Source organism: Rousettus aegyptiacus, unplaced genomic scaffold (genome assembly GCF_014176215.1).
Source record: "Rousettus aegyptiacus isolate mRouAeg1 unplaced genomic scaffold, mRouAeg1.p scaffold_m13_p_1, whole genome shotgun sequence".
NCBI classification, from domain to species: Eukaryota; Metazoa; Chordata; class Mammalia; order Chiroptera; family Pteropodidae; genus Rousettus; species Rousettus aegyptiacus.
In genome coordinates this window covers 149994181-150015623 of record NW_023416284.1, presented here as the reverse complement: position 1 = coordinate 150015623, position 21443 = coordinate 149994181, and the positions used below count along the sequence as shown (strand labels likewise).

At 38.8% G+C, this 21443-nt stretch overlaps 1 protein-coding gene across 3 annotated transcripts in view; it reads right to left on the bottom strand.

Annotated features, from left to right (window-relative positions):
* The window catches only part of DSE (dermatan sulfate epimerase), a 56254-nt gene extending 35248 nt beyond the window's left edge, over positions 1 to 21006 (bottom strand). The window contains exon 1 of one of the 3 annotated variants that reach the window (XM_036221130.1): positions 20917 to 21006. In XM_036221130.1, coding sequence (XP_036077023.1) covers positions 20917 to 20950 — 34 coding nt within the window. In that variant the 5' untranslated portion in view covers positions 20951 to 21006. Of the gene's footprint in view, positions 1 to 5327; positions 5797 to 20225; positions 20426 to 20916 lie in introns of those variants that run through there. The other 2 variants (XM_016163642.2, XM_036221138.1) reach the window with 2 other exon arrangements.
* Between the last annotated feature and the right edge of the window lie 437 nt (positions 21007 to 21443).

Sequence of the window (21443 nt, the reverse complement as noted above, 5' to 3'; positions counted from 1 at the left end):
AGAGAGCAAAACATTCCCAGATTTTGACCTAATCAATGAATACAGTGCAATCCTTTAAGAATTAAGCTGTCACTACAAGATAATTCAGAGAGCAATTTGATCATCTCTCTGCCAGTATGCCCTAAATATATCTACAACAGCTCTAGTTTGATGTTTTGCTTAGGCGAAGCCAAAGGATATAAAAATTACTTAACAAGATGCCCAAATTCGAATTACCTTAAGTAGGTCCTTACATAGCAACAATAAGCCTAAAATCATTTTGCTATAATTCTGATCCCAACAATCCACTGCAGCTATTATGACTGCTGACACATAGAGAAATTTTGTGTGTAATGCTTTTCACATATTTGTCTTTTATTTACGATAACCTGATGTAGCAAAATAATACTCAAAGTTACTGGTACTCTAACATTTTAACTTCAGGCAGAATTAGAACTCAAATCTCCTAAACCAAAGTTCTTCTTTTTAACCAAATTTTTTTTAACAACATTCAACATTAAGGGTTCCGATTCTGCCATCCTTATACCAAGAAAGCAGAAAAAGAATAATTGTCAATGATAAGAACTGAAAACTAGTACATTGAGTTTACAAAATGAAGTGGGTTTCCAAATGGTCTGAGACTGTTTATAAATGAAACACATGGTAGTACAAAAGTTATTTCAATTCTTCTGGCTTTGGAAAAATAAAGTAGTTTAAAAATAAAAACAAAATAAATATAGAAAGTATAAGGATCGAAGAGAGAAAACACACTGTAGATTGTAAAACATATCCCAAATCAAGATGAACTAAAAACCCTCTTATAATAATGTGTGTAGAGCTGGGAAAAGATGAGTATAATCCCAGCTCCACTGTGTACTAGTTTTGATCAACTGACTTCTGCTCTCAAAACCTCCATTCTCTCATCAGTAAAATGGTCTCAACTTCATGGGACAATTAAATATTATATGATGCATTTAGCATAGAACCTGACATAAAGTAAGAGCTCAATAAGTATTTGTCATTTTTAATAAAAGGAATGAAGTTTCAAACATACAAGATTATATTAACCTATCCAAAAAAATATTTTATTTGAAAGAAACTAAATATTATAAGCAAAAGAATGAGAACCAGAGATATTAACTGACTAGGGCACGGTCGTGCCACCTACAAGGGACTTCTGAAACTTGATCACATGCTCCTATTTAATACATTGTTCATAGTGAGCTCAAGACTCACTAGAAAAGAAAGTATATGACCTTTGAAAATTTGAGTATTTGTTGGGGATTTTGCCCCCAAAGCAAAGAAAAGCAACTAAACAAACCATTATCTGAGTTTGATTGTTTCCTGAGACCAGTAACTCTTGGCGTATAAAAGGTGACTGCCTCTTACTGTATTCTTTCAAAAGAAAGGCCAAGTGATATAATAGGGGCTGGAAAATACTACAATCTCTGGCTGGAGAAGCTGTTTACTAGCAACAGATTTATATTATGGAAAGGGTATAAGAGTACTTGGAGGACATTTCCTGCCACTGCCAGAGTTAGTGAGCTAACCTCACTCCAGCATCTGGTCTTGGCTCAGTCAATGTCATCAGTATTTCAGCTGATCACCCTAGGAGATGCTCTCTGATGTTAATAAAACTAAAACTCTCCTCCTCCAACATATATGAAACCAGAATGTCTGCGTTCCTTTATAAGAAATACAATGATCAAACAGAATGGGAACTATTTCTGGCTTCATCAGAAAACTAGATAGGAAATAAAATTATTAGATAATTGCCTGTCGAACAAGGAATCAGAACCAAGGCTGTGGGAAGGGCCTTGGGCTTGAGGCAACTCAACCAGTCAAGATCACTGCCATAACTGCACTTGAAAGGAGGCTATAATGTCAGTATCTGAGATATCATTAAAAATAAATTTTTAAAAACTGAACTGTAAAGAAATTTAGGAAAGAAGAGCAAATTGTATATCCCTCACACCTCCTGCCACCACCCCCACCAAGCTCGGCCCAAGAATAGCTGTTCCAGTTTGCCCAAACTAATGCATAGTTAGTTGCAGGATTAGGATAGTCAAATACCTCCCACACTAGGACTGGATGTACCCATATCCATAAAGGGCTAAAACAATCTAGCAGAATAGACAACTGAATGCCCCTGACATCAATCATCTCCCCTGGAAAATGTGTAGACTCACAGAAGTTAGCATCTATGACTCTTCCTTATTCATGCAAACATTTAAATCCAAGTTTCCTCCCTCTTTAGGACTCTGATCTGGTTTTAGGCAAACTCTAGCGGCCTGAGAGCACTAATATATCCTAAAAGAGGGGCACATTTTCTTCTCTGATCTATTTTAGGATTTAACTCTCAGAGAAATCTATTTCCAAGTGTTTAAGAAACATCTTGCCGTAGTCTTTATCCTCACTGTTTCCACACATTTTAACTAATGGAATGAACACATTTTTAAAGTTCTTCACCTGGTGCAAAGTTCTTACTTTTCTATTTCAATTTTATTAAATGTATAATTAGGATAATTTTTCAAAAATAATTTTTTTTGAATAGAAAAATGTTCTTGGTAAATTTTTGTAGTGAAATAAATCTAACATTATTCTTAAATATGTCGAATCCTAAGAAAACATATGGTTTGGGTACTATACAATCTTTCTCTAAAATTATATTCCCTGATGTGTAAAATCTGCAGACTCAGCCAAAAAAGAAAAATTTAAAAACCAAGGGCTCTTAATCAAAATGAAAGTTCCTTTCACTGAGGCCTTATTGTTTCTTTATTTAAGGGTGAAATAAAATATATCTCCCTAAGAAGTCATTTTCAAACAAAAATCCACAATATGAAATTATACCATATGGAACCCTCAAGAATTTACACACACTACTGAAGGAGTAATTATAACCCTGAACCCACACAGCAAAACCACACCGTGTATAATAATGGTGTCTACCACCTCCACACTCAACACTGGAGAAACTTTAGGTTAGGTTTGTAAGTTAAGTACAGCTCTGTGCAGTCAAAGAACATCTCTACATTGTCCCCAGGAAAAGTTTTTGTGAAGACACCACATTTTCTCATAATATAATCTGAATCTCACTTCTTCCCTACACCAAACAATGTTAATTCTTATGACTTCCTTAAGTGAGAAGAATAATTAATCTAAATTATGTTCAAAATGGGCATACATATTTTCCGGTGTCAAGTCTGAAGGCTCCATCTCCATTCACTGGAGACTACTTGTATGAGTAATTTAGTGGCTATCCAACCGAAGATATAAATTAGCAGTAGAGTTTTGCCTGGTGAACATTACTACATAACTAAGAACCATTATAATCCTGTTTTTGAGAAACAGACTATCTTACAGATTATACAAAGGAAGTAAAATCTGCATAATTTTCATGGAGGCAAAGAGAAAGCAGGCTGGAGTGGGCATCTACAACGTCACTGATGCAACTACTGAGGTTTCGCTCTACAAAAAGGCTAAAAGAGAAAGTGAAATGATTAGACTTTCTAAGGTAAGTAAAATCTAGTTTACCTAGCAGTCTAATGATTGGACATCTTCTGATTAGCACTTCTTTATTTTAATTTTAATTAGTTTTCTTTTTATTTTCATATTCTTTATATTTATTTTTATAAATAGTTTTAATATTTTTAATTGATTTCCTTAAGGATGGTGTTGGAATACAAAATCTTAAAATATTTTCAGGATTTTTTATTCTGATATTATTTTCACAATAATTTAATGTTGAGTATAATCAAGTGTATTTCTTTTTGGTATTCTGAATCTTTTAAATAGTAATTTATGCATATATATTAAGCTTTCCAGTGCACTGTTTTCTAGAATAGGAATATCAATACCCTATCCCTGTTGGGAGTAAGAATTTCTTGTAAATATTAATTAATTAATTATTAATCTATGTATTAAGCAGATATTAAATTCAGAAACTATGCTAGACATGAGGATATAAAGTAAACAAGAAAAATATGCTCTGCCCTAAATAAATATAGGTTAAAAAAATATATAAGGAACTGGCGTTTCCAAGGATTTTTTTTTTAAATGCAGTGCTTGTATTACTGTCTGACATTAAAGTTAAATAGGAATTTCTCTCTTAGTCCAAAGCAATTTATTTACCTTACTGTAACTGGCCTCAAATGAAAATTAACAATCTTTATTTTCAAAATTTTTCTAAATAGTAAGTAACCAAAGATTTTCTGGAAAGGTCTGAAAAACTACTGATAGCTTTCTCAGCAATCGCTTTAAGCATGAAAATACTCTTTTCTGGCATTACTGGCTAAACAAAATAATAAAGCATAGAAAAGAAGATGAATAGAGATAAGGAAGCCAATAGCTAAATATAACATCATACAGTTTCAAATAACAGTTAAACTAAACTATGAAATGCTCATGAAAACTAAGGTAAAATTTTTCTTCCTGCAATTAATTCACAAGGGCAGACGGCTGAGGTGGTTAAAAGGGCTGGCGCAGGGGGCAGAGTGGCTTTTTTCACCACTGTATGACTCTGGACAAGCTAATTATCGAAACCAAGTCCCTCATTTAAAATGAAGATGAAAATGGTATTTGTCTGAAAGACTGGTTGGAAGATTAGATCACACCTATAAAGCACTTACCACTTTCTGTTAAATTTCTGTTCCCCCCAAAAAACTAATTATCATCATTCACCTCAAAACATGATTAGTGGTTGAGGGCACAAGCGGAAGACAGACTTGTAGGGTTTGAATCCCCAGAGCCACCAACCATGTCATTAGCTATGTCCCTGTTTTGGATACAATAATAATACCTTCCTCGCAAGGTTTCTGTGATCTTAAATGAGCTGATATGCTTGAAGCAATAAAAGGGTGCCTAGGATTTACAAAGTGTCCGATAAATGCTAGCAGTCATCATCATCTTTTCAATGAGAACACTGAGGTTGTTCGAACTGAAAGGAACTATGCCATGACACTAGGAGAAAGTGCTCATAAAAAACAATGTATTGTGTATTCATGATTTTGCAGACTCTTCAAGAGCCTAAAAATAGCAAATATTTTGACAAATATAAAGTATTTGATGCCAAGAGGTTTCTCCTTCTTCCTGCTCAACTGCACAATTTTAACTTTTAGGGTACATATTCCAAGTGACTGAACACATCTAAGGAGAAAAGAAGTGTTCACATCTAATATTACTACTTTATCAACCAAATTTATATAAATAGATAAAGCTTACTGACATACCACACGTGTGTGTGTTTACACAGTAAAACATTCCTCCCTCTCCCCCCCCCCCCCCGCCACCACCTGTTCCCCACCTCCCTCCCCACACTATCGGTCTTCTGCCTTTGGATTGGAACTTACGCCACCAGCTTTCCTGGACTCCAGCTTGCAGACAGCAGATCACGGGACTTCTCAGCCTTCACAGTCACATGAGCCAACTCCTCTGCCTTAGTATCATCTTCCACGCTACCTTTCCTCTTTTTCACTTCCTTCCTGATTCCAATCGCTACCACATATTCCTCCATTAGCCCAGTATCTGCAAACTTTGGTGGGGTGAGTCATAACATTAACTTATTGATTTTTAGGTGAAGTACCACAAAACACATTTTACCACTTGTATGTAATCTACTCTGGTTCGCTAATTTATGAATTTAGCCAAAACAATGTATATTTTGGGTATATCCTTATATCATCTCCTCCAGGATCGGGTCCTGTAAGTTCACCTTAATGATAATGCCTTTAAGAAGCACTAATACCATGTTCCAGGCCCTACCATGCTCTGCAGGAAAAAATTGACTCAGCAGGCCTATTGCTCAAACACTACACATTTCAGAGAAAGGCCTGTCTACAGGACTGGCCCTTGTGTAGCTCAGGGGAGATGAGCTGGGAGCCCTTGTAATATTCTACCTGATTAGAGATTTTGCAAGTCTGAGGCCTTGGGCCATGTGGTACCAGTTTGATTAGGCAGTTTATACTAACAGTGTGATTTGTGATAAACTCCTGTCTTTGCTCTGGGGGGCTAGAGTCTGAATAGCTGAAATCAGTCATGAAGGCGTTGTGTGTCTACATGACTGAAGCCAGTAAAAGCCCTGGACACTAGGCTGGGGTGTGCTTCCCTGGCTGGCAACACTTTGTATGTGTTGTGGCATATTGTTGCTGGGAGTGCGAATCCACTAGGAAAAAGACACCTGGAAGCCTGTGCTCGGTTTCTTCTGAACTTTGCTACGTGCGCCTTTTCCCCTCGCTGATTTTAATAAGTATTCTTTGGCTATATTAAACCATAACCATGATTATAGCAGCTTTTTGTGAGTCCTCGTGACTCACTGAACCCAACAGGGATCTTAGGGACCCCAACATTCATGTTCAGTCTATTTAAATTCCTGTTAGAATTATGAGAGTCTTGCCATAATATTTTGCCCCATTAGAATAGAAAATGTTGTGATACTTTCACCAAATCTTTCTCTTTACTCAACTTTTGTTATTGTTCTCTGACTCATACCCAGAAAAAAGGATTCAGTCTGAGGATGCTACTATGGAAGCTAAGGCCACAGCAGAATATACTGGACTTACAGATTGTTTAACAGCTTTAGATATTGTCTAAAAATGAAGTACACTGATGTTAGGCAAAAGGTTTAAAAGAATTTCATGGGAAAGTAATTTGCTGGCATTAAACCTACATTTCCAGTTCGTCTGATTTAAAATAAAAATTTCATTTATCGGATGAGTGTATATGTGATGCTTTTAGCACTATACAGGAAGCTCTTTTTTATTTTTTCCTTATATTCAAGTATTTTTCCATTTTTTAATCTTCAAATATTCACCAATGATAAATTTACTTTTTTGCTGCTTTTTTTACATTTGCAAACATTTTGTATGTACATTATTTGATCATTTTTGTCTCACAGATCACAGTTCTTTGGCATTAAAATTTCTGAGTAACTTCCAAATGTCCCATTATGAATCATAACGAAAACTTAGAATACCACAGATTTGGTTTGTAAAACAATGAGACACAAATGAATTAACCCAAGGATGCAGGCACTGCCTTTCCATACTTCCCCATTTCGGTTACTGGCAGTCAATCCTGCCAGCAATTCAGACCCAAACTCCCGTCACCCCCCGCCCACCTTCCCTTCCCATCTCTGTCTCCACATGCAAACTATCAGCAAATTCTGTTGACCTCATCCTCAAAATAGGTCCAGAATCCAAACCCTTTTGCCACCCCATAACTGCCTAAGCCACACCACATCTTACCACAAAGGCCTCCAAACCAGCCCCTACTGCTTTTCACTCTTACCCCCCAACGGTCACTCTCAACATTGGAACCAGAGCCATCCTCGTTAAATTGTAATCCAGAATATGTCACCGCCGTGTTGAAAATCCTCCAATGGCTTCCCATTTTATTCAAAGTTCAGAATCAAAGTGCTGACAACAGCTCTCAAGGCACTAAGTATATAGTCTGGCCCTGTTACCTCTCTGCCTTTACATCCTACAGCTCTTGTACCACTTTACCCCTTCTCGTGTTGTGGCCTCCTGGCTATTCTTGTAAATACGGGAGTCTCCCCCCTCAGAGCCTGCGTGCTTGTTCTTCCAGCCTAGAATGCTTCCCCCAGGCATCCACGTGGCTGGCTCCCTCCTTAAATATTTGCTCAGATGTCATTTTCTCAGTGAGGCTGGCCCTGACCATCACCATCTTATTTAAGTTACAACCACCACCATTCCCTAACTCCCTTCAAGGTTTTATTTTTCTTCATTGTACTTACAACCTTCTGATCTACTTGATAATTTACTTATTTCTTTTGTGTGCCTGGCTCCTGTTCAGAATGTAAGTTCCATGAGGGCACTTAGCTTTCTGCTATATCCCTAACACCAAAAAGAGTGCCTATCACTTAAACACCCAGAGATCTTTTATCGAATGAATTAACTAATTTGTGAAGATGTGAACCTTTAAAAACTCAAAAATAACTATACATATATTATATAGCTATATATACAACTACGTAAAAAGAAGCCATAAAAATCTCTGTGTACCAAGACAAACCATTTAGAGGTAAAATGTACTACAATGCTTGAACCTTTCAAGGTTACTCAGGGCAATGATTACAGGGTTTACTGAGAGTTGCCACCATATCCAGAACTCTCCCTACTCTCTCTTAGGCACATAGCTTTCACTATGTCCACCCCAGGTTGCAGCTGGCTTGCTGTACCCCCAAGTCTTGCCACACCCTTGTTAATGTGTATGGCCCACCTCAGATCGCAGTTCTTTGTTGTTTTCCAACATTCCATGGATGGTTTTCATCGGTTTCTTGGGGTCTTTTTCTAAATGCCATCTCCAAACTTTCAGCCCATTTTGCACGGGATTAGACATCCCAGTACTCTCCCATCTATGCAGCCCAGACTAGCCATGCCTCTCTCGCCTGCATGGTTGTTTGGGTGCTTTTATTGAGGTTGTTCTGTTTTGAAATTGAAAGTAATTCCCTCCATGTCCCCTATTTAACCATATTTCTAAGGATTATTATTATTATTTAATGGTTTGGTATAAGGGCTTTAGTAGTGCTATTATTTGCAAATTTAAGAAAAAAGCTTTCTGTATTGCTAACATTTCTTTTATCTAGAATAAGAGTGGTTTCTAATGAATTATTACTTTTATACCAATATCACTGCTATTATTTGTGCTAAAAAAAAAAACTTATCATGCTGAGTTTTTTATATCTATATAGTGTTGCCACTAGTTAGGAAACAACTTCTGAGAAAGTTTTACTGTACTGATGGAGACTACACGCACAGTGCAGAACAAAAGAATAATCTCTGAGTTTCTGACCACAGATCCACAGGCCAAAAAGCATGCTCCTGCCAGAAATATCCCAACTCAGAGCCTGAAATAAGACTGGGTATTTAATGTTTGTATCTGTGCGTATGTTCAAAATCATGTTAATTCAGTGTCTATATCGTTGTCTTGATGAATCAACTGTCTATATTTTGCTGTCTCTTTAACATTGTACTCTGGGAGTATTAGCCCCATGCTTTGCATCTCCTTATCTAGGCATCTTCCTTTCATATCCATCCACCCTGCCCATTTCACCCTATGTCTACTGATAGCCAGATTCCACTTAGCTACTTCTTTAAGCAAACCTGATGAACTTCTCTTAATCTATGGTGGAGAAAATGCCTTCTGTACTAATTTTAAATTTTTAAAACTTTTTTCATGTCTTGTTGTAAATAGATGTGGAGATTATATGGCCATCTGTCAGGTAATTCCTGAGTTAAATGGGGCAGAGGAGGGAATAAGATGCCACTTAAGATATTCCGAATTAAAGATTTCATGAAGTAACTTTGACTCTTTCAGTGACACCTTATCCTCTGCTGTGCTTTCCCACAGGAGCCGACCCTCATTCTCCCCAATCTATAAGAAAGATGGAACCAGCCTCTTCATTCCTGAGGCCACCTTAGTTCTCTTAGTGACTCTCTGGTAGTGACTCTCCTGGCGCTTTCATCACTTAAAATCATCATTTGTCTATGTACTTTTTAAAATCTTCTATTGTTTGGGGATACTTCCAACTTCCTCTGTGATTTAGGAACCTCGATCATATTTTTCCATTCTACCTTAATCCCTACTAAGTACTTGAGAAGCATTAACTTCAATCTTATCTCACAGCTACAGACCCACCCACTTATTCATCTCCAATTGATTCCTCAATAAAATCTTTACCATTGATACTTTAGGTTTGTGACTCTTTCCAAAAGTATTCAATTCTTCCTTTATCACTTATACTCTGAGACACTAATATATCATCAAAATTTACAGAAAAGACTGAAATTATCCAAGGCAAATATAATGACCCTAAACTTATCCTACTATCTTTATAACTCCAATTCCAAAAGGAAAGAAGTTACCTAGATTACCATGCTGGAAAGAAGAAGAAAGGCAAAAGATCCTTTTAGGAGACAGGCAACAACACATCGCTGTCCCAAGGCTCTCAGTCACATGTCCACTGCTGAGGCTGTTTAGGAAATGGTTCAGGTTTAGGCAAATAAAATATGGAAGAGCCAAGGAAAACTCATTCACTGTCTCTCATATAAACCTACACATCCCTCCTCTTTTATACAATTCTTTCGGCACGCCATGGTCATAGTGCGATAGGCTCCAAAGATCTGACCTGGAATCTCTTATGGGTTGAATTGAATCCTGCAAAAATGCAAATGCTGGAGTCCTAATCGGTGATATCTCATCCTGTGACCTTATTTGGAAACAGTGTCATTGAAGATATAGTGAAGATGGGGTCATATTGGAGTAGAATGGGCCTCTGACCCAATATGACCGGCATCTTTATTGGGGAAATTTAGAGACACACACACACACACACACACACACACACACACACACACACACACACAGAAGAAGAATGCCATGTGAAGATAAAGGTAGAGATCAGAGTGAAGGATCTACAAGCCCAAGAACTTCAGGAAAAATTAACAGAAAAAAAAGGGAGAAGAATGGAAAGGATTCTCTTTCATGGCATCAGAAGGAACCAACCCTGCTGACACCTTAATTTTGGATTTCTACCCTCCAGAACTGTGCGGCAATAAATCTGTGGTGTTTAAACCACATAGTTGGAGGTACTTTGTTACAAAAGCCGTAGCAAACAGTAGAATCCTAGCTCTACATTTTTCTCATTTCCAAAGTAGGGACTATAATTCTTATTATATCTACACCAAAAGTTGCTATAAAAAAACCATTCTAAGTACCTCACATGGATTAACTCATCTAATCTTCACCACAGCCCCACAGCTGAGGAAACTGAGGAACAGATAGATTAAGGTAGTTCCCTAAGACCACACAGAGAGCGAAGGAGCCAAGATATACCCAGGTAGTGTGCCAATTCTACTCATGAAATACTAACTTTGTAAACTATAAAGTTTCTCAAAAATTAAATAAATCATCATCATATCACTTTCCTATGCAAGAGCCTCTATTTCCCACAGCAAAAGGAACAACTTTCTCCATCAAGAGCTTCCACAACTAAGCTCTGGCCTACCATTTTAATATTATCACTCATTTCTTCTCTACACGGACTCTCCCTTCACACTTCCCTGCTCATCCTTGCTTGAGCACCACTCACATTTTTGTTCTATATTCCTATTGTTACTCCCTCTACTGCTTCACACTCAACCTCCAACCTTTCTCAGAGAACACAATGTTCTTTATGAAGGCTTCCCTAGCAATTCCATCCATAAGTGCTCTCCACTGAGGCCCCATATACGCATTGTTCAATATTCTTTGGGAATTCAGGGATGAGGCCAGCGAAGAAGGTGCTTATATCATCTTATAAGATGGCAGAAGAAATAATGTTTATACAAACCACTAAAATAAAAGGAGGTATGCATGAGAGTGACAAAGTACTATTGAAATTTAAAGGTGCTAAATTAACACTTCTGGCTGGGGGAAAGGAAGGATGCACTGAGAATGTGGTATCTGAACTAGGCTTTAAAACGGGGTCAATAAGAATATTTATAGCTCTGTCTCCACTAATTTATGCATTTAGTACTAGTTACAGGCATAACAAGCTATTTGAAGATACATATTATCTTCCTTTCTCACACTTATCGTTTCAGTCCTCTCTGAACTCAAAAGGAATTTGAAGGTAGATGTCACCTACTCAGGCATAAGCTGCTAGGAGGCAGGGATCTTACTCTTGTCTTTCCTTTATTATCAAGCACCACTGATTACACACAATACAGGCCTTCAAAAAATGTTTGTGGAAAATGATGAAAGAATACATGAGGAAGGGAAGGAAGAAAAGAAAGAGAATGTCATAAAAGGTGATAATTGAATTTTCATGATTTTCCCAAGAAGTTCTCCTCTACCTGGCAGCCACTCCATTTCGTTGCTCACTCATCTTCCTGTGCTTTCACCCTCCTTGCAATGCTTCTTCCCCTCCCCTTTTAGGCTTAAAATCCTGAGACCCAGTTCATTCTCCCTTCCTGGGTGAGTATTCTCTGCCCATGTAACCCTTACAGATCTCCTCCTTCGTGCAGTCCTATTGCAGGCATTTGTCTCTGTTCAGCATTTAATTGTTCTCACAAAGTTTCATACTCAGTTATCCTTCTCCATCCAGATTTTATAGCACCCCAAGGCTGGAAACTATGTCATATTTATTTTGCATGCCTCCCCTCTTAGCTTCTACCCAGATGTCCCCTCAAACACAGAAGTATCTGGCAAATACTTGCTGAATGACTAAATCCTTTTAGTATGTCTAGTGCTAAAGTATAGCATTCTTTCATCTGACTCTCCAGGTTCAAAAGTACATTGGAAAAAGTTATATATCAAAGCATTCATTCCCAAGTAACATAGACTTATCTTTTCTAAAATTTGCAATCACTCAACCAAACTTCACTGGCTTCATCAAGAAAAAAAGGTATAAGCACACAAAGAAGGATCTGTTATATAACCACCCTAACATTGCTTGCTCAATTCAACTTGTTTAGGCACGGGGCTTATCATTTTATGGCAGTTTAGTAGTATAAATACTGCAATACATTTCTTCCCCAAGAAAAAGATATTGGAAGCGTTCCAACTTAACCTAAAACTTGCAAGATGAAATTTAACGAGTAGAGGCAAAATTGGATTTTTAAAGTTCCCAAGCTCCCACAATAGATATTCAAATACCATTTGTAAATTTGAATTTTATATAGAATTCTATGCAAGTCACATAAAGGGAAAAATCTCATGAACTTTATCATAGCACATGGTAACAGGATAAATCCAAACTGAACAATTTTGGTTTCCTTTAAAAAAAAAAATATGGATCTTAAAATTCCATACCAGTGTTTAGGAAAGGATAAATTGAACTACTGAATAAAAGCAACAGATTCTTAGTTCGCTCTCTACTTCTCCTGGGTTCTCATTAGAACCAATAGGGTCTAATTTATATGTGTGTAGTAAAGACAGAGAAAGAAAAGAAGAAATTAACCTCACAACTCAAGAGGCCAGCAAAAGACACTATTTTTTTTTTCAATTATACTTGACACTTAATATTATTTTACAACAAAAGACATTCTTACCTAAGATAATTGCATGTTTTTCAGTGCTTTGAATCAGTTGCCTTTGAAAAACGCATTTCAAAATTGCTTTAAAACTATGGATTATAAAACTAAATTGAAACACTTAAATCCAACTGCTTAAGACATTGACTTTGCTGGGCTCAACTTTTTGGCTTCTCCCAAACCCACTGACTCAATATTGGCTGAGAGTGCATTTTCCAACACCTTTTGCTGCATCAAAATGAACCTGCTTTTATGATAATTACATCCTAAGTACTATCTAATTTTAATATTGAGAGAAAAAAAAACAGAAACCACTAGTCTGAAACCACAGAATTAATTCTATTAGAGTCATCTTCCTAACAAAAATGAAACAAAGTTCATATTGTTTCTAGGAATACATTATTTTTAACCATAATTACTGTTACAAAAAGTCTAGTATATGAGAGAAGTTTCCAGACTCTTTCTGACATGGGCAACCTCCATATTTTATGGCCACTGTTGCCAGTATAGTTCTATTATAAAAAATGGAGCAGAGAAATATAAAATATATTACTGAAAGTCCAAAAGGAACACAATAGTCTGGTGTCAGGATCTTTTTTCTTTTTTTAAGATTTTTCTAGAATAAAAAAGGAACGTGGAGGAAAGTGACCTGTTTGAGGTGAAAACAGATTAAGTATAGAGAAATTTTCAGATATGGCAATGTGTACCTGAATGGAAAGTTAAAGGACTCTTATGTACAATCAATATTTAACCAGTTAGCAAATAGTTTGTACTAACAAATAAAAATAATAAGTAGAATCTATAAAAGCAACTTATATTTCAGACACTAAAACTGACCATTTCTCCTACATTCACTTACAGTTAACCCTTGAACAACATGGCAGTAGGGGTGCCGACCTCCCATGCAGTAGAAAATATGAGTTTAAGTTTGGACTCTCCAAAAACCTAACAACTAACAGTCGACTGTTGACTGGAAGCCTTACCAATAACACAGTCGATTAACACATATATTGTATATCATATGTATTATACACTGTATTCTTATGATAAAGTAAGCTAGAGAAAAGAAAATGTTATTAAGAAAATCATGAGAAAATATTTACAGTTCTGTACATATTTATTGAAAAAAATCCACATATAAGTGGACCCATGCAATTCAAACTCATGTTGTTCAGGAGTCAACTGCAATTAAAGCATTTTTAGTTTTTCAGATTTTCAAATCCTGATGAGCAGAAATCATAAAATTAGACCCCCAGAAGACAAATGCAAACATTCCCTCAGGACAACCTCACTTAAACCTTTCTAAACAGAGAATAACTCAAAAGCCTCCTTTAGAAATCTATTCTGAAGGTTAAAACTTTCAGAAAAACTTCCCTGTATTTAGCATAAATCCCTCTTGATGCTTGCTGTAAGTCGATTTCCTCTTCTTTTTCTTCAGGGAAGATGGAAAACAGCTGTTCAACATGCCCTTTCAGGTTACTCTTTTTTTCTTGCCAGGCTCATTCTCCCCATGGGAGAAGTATAAACACTACAGGTGATTCCAAAATCCGGCTGGCCCAAACCAGATTATCCAGGGTTGGTGAGCCTGGCCCCACTCATGCCTCTTGGAATGACATCATTAAACTGCCAAGGCCCCGAGGTAAGTTCTTTACCAGAATTTGTGGAATTCTAGAAATCCATGGCTTATAGTCTGTCCTCAGATATATTCAAACAACAAAAATAGCACAGTTTCAAGAAAAGTTTACAGTCAGAACTGTAGAGACGGTAAGAAGTGTTGTCCTACAGCCAGGTCGTGTTGGTCTTTGCTACTACTCTATTTCATATGTTAGGGTGGTTCAGCGCTTCTTGGTATGAAACATGTTTAAACTACTTAGAGCTTCTTATCATGCAATTCTTGAGTTTCTTGTCACTGACGCAACTTTCTGGATGTAAGCTAACTTTAGAAATGCAGTAACTCTTTCAATATTTGCATCAATCTAAAGTACTACTCTAAATGAAAGTGTCAATTTGTAGTCTTATTCCTTCAGGTAAGTAATCTCTACTACTACAATGGTAACATAACCTTCAGATTACTACACTCTACACCTAAATTTATATAACCAATCTAATGTTGTTATCTCTCACTGCAGGAATTGCTAACAAATATCCTCGTTCTTCTTGCAATAGCTATCAGACTCCAAACAAAAGTCTGTATTGCCTGACTACTTCATCAATAAAAATATTATAGACCCACAAGTTTGTTGAGCCCATTTCCCTTTTAAGAGTTATGAAATGCTGATTCAACTTTGTTGTGGTACAACATCTGCATGCACTAAATGCCTATTGCTTAGTAGCTAAGTTTGTTACTCATGAGAAAAATGCAAAAGCCTAGATTTAATCAACAAATATGCATTCACAATGCTATAGTATCTGTGTGTGCAATGAATATTTCAAATGGAAAGGTTTAAATGGCAGCTTTTTAACTGACTGTGAACCTATTCAAATTCTACTAAAAGAGCATGTAAACTAAACATACACAGGGAATTTTACTATGATTGTCCTGCTATTTTTCACATTAATTGGGGAGAAGACAGCTACGATAAATTCTATAAATAATACCAAAAACATTTTTTTTTGGCATGCAGACACGCACACTCACTTGCAAACTCACTCTGACCCTGTCTAGGAAAAGCACATGGACATAAATAACCTACAATGGACATGTCACGTATGCATAATTGGGAGTTAACTGCATCTTTGTCTTTTGTTATATTTTTAAAAACAAGACCACACTTCCCTAATAGTTATAATAACTATTCCCAAATATACAATGTCAAAATAAGTCATGCTTGTTATCACTATGCTTATAGCTTCTACATATTACTGAAGAGGCAAATTCTGTTCTTTCAGGACCTGTTTATTAAAATTTGATGACAATGCTCACCAAGATCACGATTATGAAATATCTCGAGAGTTAAAACAAATACAAAAAAATCCAGCAGTAATTTTTATGCACATTAAAATTCATAGTGTAATTATGAATTAAAGATTGAACAAATTATTGCATTCAAAAAATAAACACATGGCCTCAATAACTTTTTCTTCTCTTTCCAAATTAAAAGCATTCCCTTTTCTTCTTTGTGGTCTCCAACCATCTCTTTGAAGACTCTGCCTCCTGCAGGTTTATATTCTTTTGGGCATTTGAAAGAGGATCTAGAATCCACACCCTCAACAGGCTGGAGCTTGCCTAGATAGGCAGAAATAAGCAACACAACTGGTAAAGCACCCAAAGACCTGAGTGAGACCAGCTAACAAGAACTGATCCAAGGGCTCTGCAGAATCTAGATGTGGCCCCACAGTAGAATCCTTATATTATACGGCATGAGAAGAGATATAGAGGAGTGGAAGAGGAGGGAGCTGTGGGAAGGAGGTCCGCTACGTAGCCAGTTTACAGAAGCCTGTCAATTCTAGGAAGCTGACAGTTCATAGACAATATAGCAAGTAGTAAAAGAGATAATAACTGGATCTGTAAGAAAATGAGTCTTTAATAACATGAATTTGGAGTCATAAAGGAGAAAGGTTGAATTAAATGTGCAATTTAGGTTAATCCTACGTTTGAGAGAGGCCACTGATTACTTGTATGATAAAACAAACTGCTTACCTTCAGAGTATTTTCACTTCCCTGCCCCTAAAAAGACGGGGCAGGGAAGTGAAAATACTCTGCTCTACATCACTCTCCATTTCCACTAGACTAAAATATGAAAATATTAGATTTGAAAAAAATTAAAAAGTACTAGGCAATTTTAAAATGCAAGCATGTGCGCAGCTCTATGGTTTATGAGGGACTTTACCTTTCCTTCAATTGTCTAAACGTATATGAACTTGTAAGGAAGAGTTTATTAATCCTAATGATCCCTCTTTAATAAACCCATCCACAAAACTTTGCATTTCTCTTTCTAGTTTGATTCTTTTCTGTAAAACTTCTCCACCATCAGCTAACAAAACCACTCTTGAATACATAACTAGGAATTGCGAAACACTAAATTTATATAGGTCAGAACCTGGGTCTACATTTATTAACTAACATATAGAGAAAGATTTTCTTTAAAAAAAAAAAACAACAATTATTTCAATTAAAATAGTGTCTACTTAATGCAAAATTTAACTTTTTAAAGGGTATTCCCTACTAGAATTGAGCATTAGAGTTGGCAAGACTTTTTGAAACGCAACCATTTCTAATTATTGCTATCACCAAATGGAAGCATGGATCAGTGCCTCAGGAATCTGCAATGTTAATCTCTACTTCCCTTTCTGCCAGTAATTTACTATATGAATTTCATGGTAAAATAATTTCTCTTTTCAGTACTCTGGGTTTATACACTTGCCTAATTTCCATGTTGGGCACTGACTCTAGGTTTAGAGAATTTTATTGTGTCATTTGCTGGTAATTTGGTGACCTCTCCCCCAAAAGACTTTTATTCTAGAGATCACTACAGGGGAAGACAACGTAATTCCAAGATGAGAAAACCTTAAAGCATGAGTAATAAAAACTGTCATGTCCTCTGCTTGGACACATTCTTTCAGAAGGTTGCTGGTCATCAAATCTCATCATGTCCCTTACTCCCTTTTTCAGAAAAGTAAAGATCCAGCCCTTCTCAGTAAATGGAATGACAATATCCACTACAATGTTGGTGTTCCCTCTATCACAGGTTCTAGATCTCCTCAAAGAACTGCCACATACACATTATGTGATAATAACAGTATTTCTCTTTTTTTATTGGAGTGCTGAAAGATGATAAGAATATTTACTATATTTAGGACTCAAACATGCCAATGGTTAAGTAATATTCAATATATGCTGCAACTATAGAATGCTAGTCTTTCTATTATTAGTTTCTTTATCCCTTTTAAAAACAAAGATCACTGTTTTATTAAAACCCAAATTTAAATATTTTATCTTCCTTCGTACCTCTCCAATTATTTGTTGAAATCATAATTCTGAATGAGAATTATGTAATTTCTTTCATGCAACACAGTGTGATCCAAGGCAAAAGAAATAGATACCAAAAAATCTATTACAAAGAACATTAAGAAATGTATAATTAAATATTTTGTTTAACTGCAGAATGCACTTTCACCTATGATTTTAAAACACTTTTTTGGAGATGAAAAAATCTTTATAATACGGAATCAGAAAAGGCAGGACAGTATCTGTAAAGTTAAGAAATTCACCTTGTGGAAGCCACCAGGTCCTCTCCATGCAGCAATGTTGGATACTGAACTGGAAAGACCCAAATTTCACTGAAAACCCATATTAATTAATATGTTGACTCATTTTACAAGTATTAAAGTAGATGCACATTCAAATGTTAGTCACTATGATGGTCCTGACCTCAAGTGGCCAACCTAGCAGACTTCGTATTGGGTGTTTTCTCACAACCAGGCCCCAACTTCAAAGAGGGGAATTTTAAAAGGCCTCTACCCAGCAGGACTGGGAAGGTCCTAATAATCCCCTCAGTGAAAGGTCTATAGTGTTCTGTTGCAAATTTCTCTTTGTCCAAGTTCTCTTTTTTGTTGAGAATCCCTTCTACTTGGTGACTGTTACTACTGATATTTTTTAACCTGAATGTAAAAATGTATTTAACCAAAACTTAATAAACACTGATACTGACATATACCGATCAATGCAAAAGTGATGCTTCCCAAGCTCAAATTTTCAGATGTTTAGTTTGGTTCCTCCCCCTCTTCCCCCTCCCTGCAATTTCTACATTAGCAGCCCCAGGAGAGCTAGGGCAGTTTCTCATATACTTCTATGTAGCTTCTAAGTGACCAGCACTATCTTGTACTTTTTGCCCAAGCCACACAGATGGTGACTAGATGATGGAGGTATCAAATTCAATCCTTTCTTTATTTTAACTAGAACACATCTTACCTACAGGCTTCATAAAAGGACATATCTGTTTGGTGACCTTAAAAAAAATAGTAACACAAAATAGGCAAATACTCAAATAATCCTATATTTTATTTGTTCCATGTGAACAACATACATTTTGTGATCCGATTTTAGTAGTACTATCTAAATATTCTACAAAAATATTGCACATCACATTTCATTTCAGAGGTCATCTTTTATTGAGAGATCCAAAAAACTGAGGAAAAGGTAATTCACGAAAGATTAATTTCTATAATGTGGAAAATACCGGGAAAAAAACTTTTTTGAAACTATTTCTAAGTGAAAACATCCATTCTCAATTTAATATAACATTAAGTAAACCTCTATTTTGTAATCCATGATAACGGGAAAAAATTTTAAAAGATTTTTATTACATGAAGATCCATAGAAACTAAAAGCTGTCATTTCCTGATCTAAAGGATTCCAGGTAAATGCGGATCACCTCTGCTTTTAAGCAATGGATTTGGTTTCAACCTTCCATGCCAGCCGGCCCAAGCAGAGGCTACAACCTCAATCAAATGAGCGATGAAAATGAGGAAGTTCTCGGGTCACAAACTTAGCTCAGATTCCAGCCACGACAGTTCTTGGGCCCATGTGGCATTGCTTACAGAACTTCCCAGCCAATGAGTTAAGCGTCCCACCAGCACCAGCACCAGCACCAGCACCAGCACCATCAGAGGCTACCTCGGAGGGAGGCTCACCAACAATTTTCCGAGCGTCGGCCGAGCCTAGCGGCGCTGGAATCCAACGACTGATGGAGGCTTGGGACGTGCTTCCTGGGCTTCTGCAGCAGCACGGGCGGGCTGCCAGCGCCAGGATGGGCACACACGACCACCACCAGCCCCATTACCAGGGGGCGCAGGCTAAGGAGGGCGCGAGTCGGTGCCAGCCAACCCGGCAGAAAGAAGCGGAGCTCCGGGGGCCGTCCGGGAAATCGCGGCTGGGCGGGCAGGACCTGACGCCCAGAGAGCGATTCGGGGATTTTACGGTGCGCCGGGCTCGGCGCCGGGCGCGCGGATAGTGGAAAGGGACGAAAGGCTGGCCCCGAGGTTGCCCTGCCGCCGGGGAAGCCGCGGCTCGGGCTTCACGCCTCGCGCGCCCCGAGAAACCGCGCCGAGCCGCGCCCGGGCGCCGGGCGGGGGACGTGGCTCCCCGCCTCCGCTTGCGACCCGCCCGGGACTCCGGAAGAAAGTGGCCCCGCGCCGGGCCCAGAGCGGCGCCCGCCGCGCGCCCCTCCCGCCCCTCGCGCGCCCCTCCCGCCCCTCGCGCGCCCCTCCGCTCACCGCTCCGCGCCGCAGCCTCGTCTTCTCGGGCGTCGCCTCCCCAGCCTGGGCCCAGGCCCCGGGGCCCCTCCGCGGCCCCCCTCACTCCAGGGCGCCCGGCGCCCTCGGGGTCAAGCCCTCAGCGCGCCCGCCGCGCCATCGGTGCCGGTGGGCGCCGCGCCCCGGGACGCGCCGCTGCAGCTTCGGGCGGCGCTACTGCGAGCGGGGCCGGCGCGGGCGGGTGGGGTGTGGGCGAACCGGGGGGAGGGCGGGACGGGACGCGGCGGGCGCCGAGGCTCAGCCGGAGGGAGGAGGAAACCACAACGTCACCAAAGCCCAAGAAGGCGAGGATGGGGAGGAGGAAAAAGGGGACCCCCTCCCTCTACCGGACCCCGATCTCTGGCCCGCCCCGCTTTCCCCACCCCCACCTCCCTCTCCGGGGAATGGCAGCTTGCAAGTTGCGCTTGGCCTTCCCTTCCACCCCGGCCTCGACTCCACGGAACCCAGACCTGCCAGGCCTTTTGGGCTCTGACTTGCTCTAGTAGGTTCTAGTGACCCATGCGTCTCGGGTTCGACTCTAGAATCGCCCCCAACCGAAAGATACTCTTAGAGGCCCATAGGGAGAAGCCTATGCTTCCGTACAGTCTGGGGAAAGAAATCGAGGAAAACGTGGAGAACCTTACAACTGGGGGCTGTTGCCTGCTCCACTCACCTTCTCCAAAATAGTTACTCCTTTTCTCCTGCATTTAGTTTTACTTTCTTCTCAGAAAGAAGGGAGAAAATCACCTATTTAGAAGCAGTTCTCTCCTTAACTGTACTAACAAAATACAGTAAGTCCCAAACCAATGAACCCTGCAGACAGAATAGATTTTAATCATCAAAGGTAAGAGTCAGGAACAGAGCATTCGATGTATGCAGTTCACGAGGATATTCCATTTACCCTATCTCCTAGGCCTGTGTGGGTGGTTGGAGAGGGAGAGGGAAGCCCCTTATCCGTCCGACTTCTGCAGGGGGAGGATTTGCAACCTTAGTAGTCACAGCCCCCTTGGAGAAGTTTCTTTCGTTCTCTTAAAGCAGCCACTGCACCAACCTGGCTTCAGGGGGGTGTCAGATACGAAAGGGACATCACCTCAGGGCTAACTTTGCCTTCCTCACTGTTAGCCTGTGATTAACCTACCAGAGTTAAGAGTACAGAAGTGACCGATGTTTACCCATTCCTTAGAACTGGAGATGTTTTAC